We start from the raw sequence: 8,850 nt of genomic DNA, 5'->3' as shown, positions 1-8,850 counted from the left end.
CACCCACACAAGTGTAAAGGGATAAAAATATGTACATAAAGATATATGAATGAGTGGTGGTACAGAACGCATGGCAGATGCAGTAGATGGTATAGAGTACGGTATATACATATGAGATGAGTACTGTAGGGTATGTAAACATAAAGTGGCATAGTTTAAAGTGGCTAGTGGTACATGTATTGCATAAAGATGGCAAGATGCAGTAGATGATATAGAGTACAGTAATATACATATGAGATGGGTAATTTAGGGTATGTAAACATTGTATTAAGTGGCATTGCTTAAAGTGGCTAGTGGTACATTTTTACATAATTTCCATCAATTCCCATTTTTAAAGTGGCTGGAGTTGAGTCAGTATGTTGGCAGCGGCCGCTAAATGTTAGTGGTGGCTGTTTAACAGTCTGATGGCCTTGAGATAGAAGCTGTTTTTCAGTCTCTCGGTCCCTGCTTTGATGCACCTGTACTGACCTCGCCTTCTGGAGATAGCGGGTGAACAGGCAGTGGCTTGGTGGTTGTTGTCCTTGATGATCTTTATGGCCTTCCTGTGACATCGGGTGGTGTAGGTGTCCTGAGGGCAGGTAGTTTGCCCCTGGTGATGCGTTCTGCAGACCTCACTACCCTCTGGAGAGCCTTACGGTTGTGGGCGGAGCAGTTGCCGTACCAGGCGGTGATACAGCCCGACAGGATGCTCTCGATTGTGCATCTGTAGAAGTTTGTGAGTGCTTTTGGTGACAAGCCGAATTTCTTCAGCCTCCTGAGGTTGAAGAGGCGCTGCTGCGCCTTCTTCACAACGCGTCTGTGTGGGTGGACCAGTTCAGTTTGTCCGTGATGTGTACACCGAGGAACTTAAAACTTTCCACCTTCTCCACTACTGACCCGTCGATGTGGATAGGGGGTGCTCCCTCTGCTGTTTCCTGAAGTCCACAATCATCTCCTTTGTTTTGTTGACGTTGAGTATGAGGTTATTTTCCTGACACCACACTCCGAGGGCCCTCACCTCCTCCCTGTAGGCCGTCTCGTCGTTGTTGGTGATCAAGCCTACCACTGTAGTGTCATCCGCAAACTTGATGATTGAGTTGGAGGCGTGCATGGCCACGCAGTCGTGGGTGAACAGGGAGTACAGGAGAGGGCTCAGAACGCACCCTGTGGGGCCCCAGTGTGAGGATCAGCGGGGTGGAGATGTTGTTACCTACCCTCACCACCGGGGGCGGCCCGTCAGGAAGTCCAGGACCCAGTTGCACAGGCGGGGTCGAGACCCAGGGTCTCGAGCTTGATGACGAGTTTGGAGGTACTATGGTGTTAAATGCTGAGCTGTAATCGATGAACAGCATTCTCACATGGGTTTCCTCTTGTCCAGATGGGTTAGGGCAGTGTGCAGTGTGGTTGCGATTGCGTCGTCTGTGGACCTATTGGGTCGGTAAGCAAATTGGAGTGGTCTAGGGTGCCGGTAGGGTGGAGGTGATATGTCCTTGACTAGTCTCTCAAAGCACTTCATGATGACGAAGTGAGTGCTACGGGCGGTAGTCGTTTAGCTCAGTTACCTTAGCTTTCTTGGAACAGAACAATGGTGGCCCTCTTGAAGCATGTGGGAACAGCAGACTGGATAAGGATTGATTGAATATGTCCGTAAACACACCAGCCAGCTGGTCTGCGCAGCTCTGAGGACGCGGCTGGGAATGCCGTCTGGGCCTGCAGCCTTGCGAGGGTTAACACGTTTAAATGTTTTACTCACCTCGGCTACAGTGAAGGAAGCCCGCAGGTTTTGGTAGGGGGCCGTGTCAGTGGCACTGTATTGTCCTCAAAGCGGGCAAAAAAGTTGTTTAGCCTGTCTGGAGCAAGACATCCTGGTCCTCGACGGGCTGGTTTTCTTTTTGTAATCCGTGATTGACTGTAGACCCTGCCACATACCTCTGTGTCTGAGCTGTTGAATTTCGACTCGATTTTGTCTCTGTACTGAGACTTAGCCTGTTTGATTGCCTTGCGGAGAAATAGCTACACTGTTTGTATTCGGTCATGCTTCCGGTCACCTTGCCCTGGTTAAAAGCAGTGGTTCGCGCTTTCAGTTTCACGCGAATGCTGCCGTCAATCCACGGTTTCTGGTTTGGGAATGTTTCGTTGTGGGTACGACATCGTCAATGCACTTCCTAATGAACTCGCTCACCGAATCAGCATATTCGCAATATTGTTGTTGGACGCGATGCGGAACATATTCCAATCCGCGTGATCGAAAGCAGTCTTGAAGCGTGGATTCAGATGGTCGGACCAGCGTTGAACAGACCTGAGCGCGGGAGCTTGTTGTTTGAGTTTTTGTTTGTAGGCTGGATACAACAAAATGGAGTCGTGGTCAGCTTTTCCGAAAGGGGCGGGGAGGGCCTTATAAGCGTCGCGGAAATTAGTATAACAATGGCTAGTGTTTTTCCAGCCCTGGTAGCACAATCGATATGCTGATAGAATTTAGGAGTTTTGTTTTAGATTAGCCTTGTTAAAATCCCCAGCTACGATGAATGCAGCCTCAGGGTGTGTGGTTTCCAGTTTACAAAGAGTCAGATAAAGTTCGTTCAGGGCCATCGATGTGTCTGCTTGGGGGAATGTATACGGCTGTGATTATGATTGACGAGAATTCCCTTGGTAGATAATGCGCGTCGACATTTGATTGTGAGGAGTTCTAGATCAGGTGAACAGAACGACTTGAGTTCTTGTGTGTTTATTGATGATCACACCACTTCTCGTTAATCATAAGGCATACCCCCCCCCCTCTTCTTACCCGGAAAGATGTTTGTTTCTTCGGCGCGATGCATGAAGAAACCAGCTGGCTGCACCGACTCCGTTAGCGTCCCTTGAGTTAGCCATGTTTCCGTGAAGCAGAGCACGTTCAATCCCTGATGTCTCTCTGGAATGCTACCCGTGCTCGGATTTCATCAACCTATTGTCAAGAGACTGGACATTGGCAGTAGTATGCTAGGGAGTGGAGCGCGATGTGCCCGTCTCCGAAGCCTGACCACGAGACCGCCACGTTTTCCCCTTTTTCGGCGTCGCACAGGGTCGCCGGCTGGGATCAGATCCATTGTATTGTGTGGAAGGCAAAACACTGGATCCGTTTCGGGAAAGTCATATTCCTGGTAGGAACGATGATGAGTTGACGTTAATCGTATATTCAGTAGTTCCTCCCGACTGTATGTAATGAAACCTAAGATTACCCGGTCGATGAATACCCGTAAAAAAGAATTACCAGGAGATAGTTACCGGTACGCTTAGACAAATCACGTATCAGTAAAACTAGTGCATTTCACAGGACAACATCAAGCGAGCAGACAGTGCTGTCGGACGCAGCGGAAGAGACAAGGACGCGCTAAGGATCAATAAAAGGCACAGCAAATCAGCTCGAAGTGAGGCGTCAATAGAACTGACATGGATTGATGTAAGACAGAACAAAATCTCTATGCATTCATGAGCGCGTCAGACATGATATGTGGTCACACAGTTGACGGCGGGCATTCTAATGATAAAGCACAAGTTTTAACCTAGGCCTACAAATCGGACCCAGGGATTGGCCGGTGTGTTTTAGCTGTCAGGCCAGTCATTGTAAAATAAAATATGGCGTATCTAGTCAACACTAACTACAAGTACATTACTATAAATGGTTAAAAATATTTTAAAATGTAGCTGATGTACTGCAGTTTATGGCCAGTGACAGGACCGCCAAAGCGCCTTGATTCACCCACAACTTGTTTATTCATTAAACCCAGCCCCTTTTGCACCAACACCAGGCAGATGGTGCACCGATGAGTATACGGTAATAATAGCCAAAAATATGTTGCCTGAACCATGCACTAGTCACTACGCCGTAGCATAGAGATACCATAGAGCGTAGTATGTTGTTCAAATAGAGCCCACAGTCACACTCCCATGTTGACGTACCTGATTATGGCGTGTGAGCTCCCCCATGCAGGCCTTGATCCTGTTCTGGCCTCCATGTGTGTCATGGTCTCTGTGCTGTCCCCATTGATGACCAGGATGGTGTCTCCAGGACACAGGTCCCCCTGTGCTGCCTTACTGCCCGGTGTCACCTAACACCAAACAAAAGAGAAGATATTAGGGTGGAAGTGCCACACCCAGCCAAAATACAATAATACAGCCGGTCTATTCAGGTGTAATGTGACCCCACCCCAGAACTATAGGTTTACATTTTCTATTGCCAGTTGCAGTGAGTGACACAGCAAAATTAGAAAGCGGACATTTAAAGCGTTATTGGTAAGCCGGGCAGTTCGAACTCTTTGACGTTTGACTACATTGAAGTGAGTGTCAATACAGTGAAAGCAGTCAAGGCAGCAGGGCGGCAGGTGGTTAGAGCGTTGGGCCAGTAACCAAAAGGTTGCTGGACCGAATCCCCGAGCAGACAAGGTAAAAAATAATCTGTTGTTCTTCCCCTGAAGAAGGCCCACTGTTCCTCGGTAGGCAGTCATTGTAAATAACAATTAATTTGTAACTGATTTGCCTAGTTAAATATAGGGTACTACTATGACCCATAGGGCTCTGGTCAAAAGTAGTGCATTATATACAAAATAGGGTGCCATTTGAGATTCACTAAGCCCATGAGTGCTGTCCATCAGAACACACACATAGCCTCTGTCTAATACTAGGGGATACATTGCAGGTTCCTTTCCGTCATCTCTCACTCCAGATATATAAAGCCCCTTTGGATGTCTTTCTGGGCCCCATAAGAGGGCGGGGGAGAAAGAGAGAGAGAGAGAGAGGGGGGGGGGGGGGGGGGGAGATTTCTCCTCCTTCCTCTGGGTACATTTTACCTTTACAGAAACAATTGTTTACACATGACAGCAATTTTCCATAATGATCCTCCTCCCTCCCTCCATCCTCCCATCTCTTTCTGTGCCTGCATCACCGGACATCTGGATTTGGCAGTTAAACAAAACCACCAAGCATCGCAATGTTCCGTCCCCTCATACAACCAGGCCAGTCTTACTCTATGACCTGCCCGTATGCATGGATTCTTTTACCTCCCCTGCAACGTGTAAACTTTCTGTTGGACCGAACCCAAACGAATCTATACATCAGGCCGAAGGAAGATGTTTAATAACCGGTCATAAAACTAATGGAGCTCCAGTTTGTTAAAATGTCAGACGCACTATTCTGTAATCAATGTCTTCAAGTGTTTCACAGCCATTAATCTTTATAGAAGAGCAATCACAACGTGATCTCATAACAAATATGACCTATTACCCTGAATGCTGTCTGCAAGTTACATTAGGATGTATTATCATTGGAACCAATGGTTGAAAGACAACTTTGTGTTAATCTCTCTTCTATGAGTGGAGCGCGATGTGCCCGTCTCCGAAGCCTGACCACGAGACCGCCACGTTTTCCCCTTTTTCGGCGTCGCACAGGGTCGCCGGCTGGGATCAGATCCATTGTATTGTGTGGAAGGCAAAACACTGGATCCGTTTCGGGAAAGTCATATTCCTGGTAGGAACGATGATGAGTTGACGTTAATCGTATATTCAGTAGTTCCTCCCGACTGTATGTAATGAAACCTAAGATTACCCGGGGTACCGATGTAAGAAATAACACGTAAAAAAACAAAATACTGCATATTTTCCAAGGAACACGAAGCGAGGCAGCCATCTCTTTTCGGCGCAGCGGTCTAAGGCACTGCGCAGCGGTCTAAGGCACTGCAACTCAGTGCTCGAGGTGTCACTCCAGACACCTCGACACCCTGGTTTGAATCCAGGCTCTATCACAACCGGCAGCGATTGAGTCCCATAGGGCGGAGCACAATTGTCCCAGCATCGACCGGGATTGGCCGTTGTAGGCCGTCATTGTAAATAAGAATGGGTTCTTAACTAACTTGCCTAGTTAAATAAAGGTTTAAAATTTTTAAAAAAGTGGAGCATGTTCTGATTGGCCAGTGAGGGGCCAAGCCTTGATTCACCCACAACTTGTTTATTCATTAAAACCCAGCCCTTTTGCACCAACACCAGCAAGTGCACCGATTATAGTAATAATAGCCAAAAATATGTTTGCCCTGAACCTATAGTGCTACCGCGTACGCATAGATTTACCATGGCGTTATGTTTGTTCAAATAGAGCCCACAGTCACACTCCCATGTTGACGTACCTGATTATGGCCAGTGTGAGCTCCCCCATGCAGGCCTTGATCCTGTTCTGGGCCTCCATGTGTGTCATGGTCTCTGTGCTGTCCCCATTGATGACCAGGATGGTGTCTCCAGGACACAGGTCCCCCTGTGCTGCCTTACTGCCCGGTGTCACCTTAACACCAAACAAAAGAGAAGATATTAGGGTGGAAGTGCCACACCCAGCCAAAATACAATAATACAGCCGGTCTATTCAGGGTGTAATGTGACCCCACCCCAGAACTATAGGTTTACATTTTCTATTGCCAGTTGCAGTGAGTGACACAGCAAAATTAGAAAGCGGACATTTAAAGCGTTATTGGTAAGCCGGGCAGTTCGAACTCTTTGACGTTTGACTACATTGAAGTGAGTGTCAATACAGTGAAAGCAGTCAAGGCAGCAGGGCGGCAGGTGGTTAGAGCGTTGGGCCAGTAACCAAAAGGTTGCTGGACCGAATCCCCGAGCAGACAAGGTAAAAAATAATCTGTTGTTCTTCCCCTGAAGAAGGCCCACTGTTCCTCGGTAGGCAGTCATTGTAAATAACAATTAATTTGTAACTGATTTGCCTAGTTAAATATAGGGTACTACTATGACCCATAGGGCTCTGGTCAAAAGTAGTGCATTATATACAAAATAGGGTGCCATTTGAGATGCACTAAGCCCATGAGTGCTGTCCATCAGAACACACACATAGCCTCTGTCTAATACTAGGGGATACATTGCAGGTTCCTTTCCGTCATCTCTCACTCCAGATATATAAAGCCCCTGTGGATGTCTTTCTGGGCCCCATAAGAGGGGCGGGGGAGAAAGAGAGAGAGAGGGGGGGGGGGGGGGGGGGGGGGGAGATTTCTCCTCCTTCCTCTGGGTACATTTTACCTTTACAGAAACAATTGTTTACACATGACAGCAATTTTCCATAATGATCCTCCTCCCTCCCTCCATCCTCCCATCTCTTTCTGTGCCTGCATCACCGGACATCTGGATTTGGCAGTTAAACAAAACCACCAAGCATCGCAATGTTCCGTCCCCTCATACAACCAGGCCAGTCTTACTCTATGACCTGCCCGTATGCATGGATTCTTTTACCTCCCCTGCAACGTGTAAACTTTCTGTTGGACCGAACCCAAACGAATCTATACATCAGGCCGAAGGAAGATGTTTAATAACCGGTCATAAAACTAATGGAGCTCCAGTTTGTTAAAATGTCAGACGCACTATTCTGTAATCAATGTCTTCAAGTGTTTCACAGCCATTAATCTTTATAGAAGAGCAATCACAACGTGATCTCATAACAAATATGACCTATTACCCTGAATGCTGTCTGCAAGTTACATTAGGATGTATTATCATTGGAACCAATGGTTGAAAGACAACTTTGTGTTAAAAGAACATTTTGACAAAATAAATCAAATAAAATGGCAGCCAACTGTTTAATGATTTGAGTACATGAACTGTGAAAACAATGTTAATGTCTCACATTATGCAAATGAAATTGCATTTGAACAATGACCTGAAGGTTATCTACATCAGGGGAGCAGGCTGGCACACTGAGCAGTGCTTTGCTTTAAGAAGAAAAGCACGTAAATTCATTGTCCGTGAAAAACTAATCGCTGAGACGTGTTTCAGTGTTAAATGCAAAATGTACAGTCTCTGACTCCCTTCTCAGTCCCAGTTTTGGTAAACTGAGGGGTCACTGCCTTGGGATCTGACTAGGGCTGAGTAAACAGAGCTACAGTTCATTCGGAAAGCATTCAGACCCGTTGACTTTTTCAATTTTTTGTTTAAATCACAGCCTTATTCTAAAATGTATTAAAATAGTTTTTTCCCTCATCAATCTACACACAATACCCAATAATGACGAAGCAAAAACACGTTTTTAGACATTTTTGCAAAAAAAAAAAAAAGGAAATATCACATTTACATAAGTATTCAGACCATTTACTAAATACTTTGTTGAAGCACCTTCGGCAGCGATTACAGCCTTGAGTCTTCTTGGGTACGACGCTACAAGTTTGGCACACCTGTATTTGGTAAGTTTCTCTCATTCTTCTCTGCAGATCCTCTCAAGCTCTGTCAGATTGTATGGGGAGCGTTGCTGCACAGCTATTTTCAGGTCTCTCCAGAGCTGTTCGATCGGGTTCGGGCTCTGGCTGGGCCACTCAAGGACATTCAGAGACTTTTCCCGAAGCCAAATCTGCGTTGTCTTGACTGTGTGCTTAGGGTCACTGTCCTGTTGGAAGGTGAACCTTCACCCCAGTCCGTGGTCCTGAGCACTCTGGAGCAGGTTTTCATCAAGGATCTCTCTATACTTTGTCCATTCATTTTTCCCTCGATCCTGACTAGTCTCCCAGTCCCTGCTGCTGAAAAACATCGCCACAGCATGATGCTGCCACCACCATGCTTCACCGTAGTGTGCCAGGTTTCCTCCAGGCGTGACGCTTGGCATTCAGGCCAAAGAGTTCAATCTTGGTTTCATCAGACCAGAGAATCTTGTTTCTCATGGTCTGAGTCATTTAAGTGTCTTTTGGCACTCCAAGTGGGCTGTCATGTGCCTTTTACTGAGGAGTGACTACCGTTTGGCCACTCTACAAGAAAGGTCTGATTGGTGGAGTGCTGCAGAGATGGTTGTCCTTCTGGAAGGTTCTCCCTTCTCCACAGAGGAACTCTGGAGCTCGGTCAGAGTGACCATCGGGTTCTTGGT

At 46.8% G+C, this 8,850-nt stretch overlaps 1 protein-coding gene across 1 annotated transcript in view; it reads right to left on the bottom strand.

The window, feature by feature from the left end:
• The window catches only part of LOC111981560 (PDZ and LIM domain protein 4), a 90,141-nt gene that overhangs the window by 56,361 nt on the left and 24,930 nt on the right, over positions 1 to 8,850 (bottom strand). Inside the window, exon 2 of the mRNA XM_024012880.2 lies at positions 6,134 to 6,285. Coding sequence (XP_023868648.1) covers positions 6,134 to 6,285 — 152 coding nt within the window. The remainder of the gene's footprint in view (positions 1 to 6,133; positions 6,286 to 8,850) is intronic.

The sequence above is a fragment of the Salvelinus sp. IW2-2015 genome, linkage group LG20 (assembly GCF_002910315.2).
Source record: "Salvelinus sp. IW2-2015 linkage group LG20, ASM291031v2, whole genome shotgun sequence".
Taxonomy (NCBI): Eukaryota; Metazoa; Chordata; class Actinopteri; order Salmoniformes; family Salmonidae; genus Salvelinus; species Salvelinus sp. IW2-2015.
This window is presented reverse-complemented; position numbering and strand designations above follow the sequence as displayed.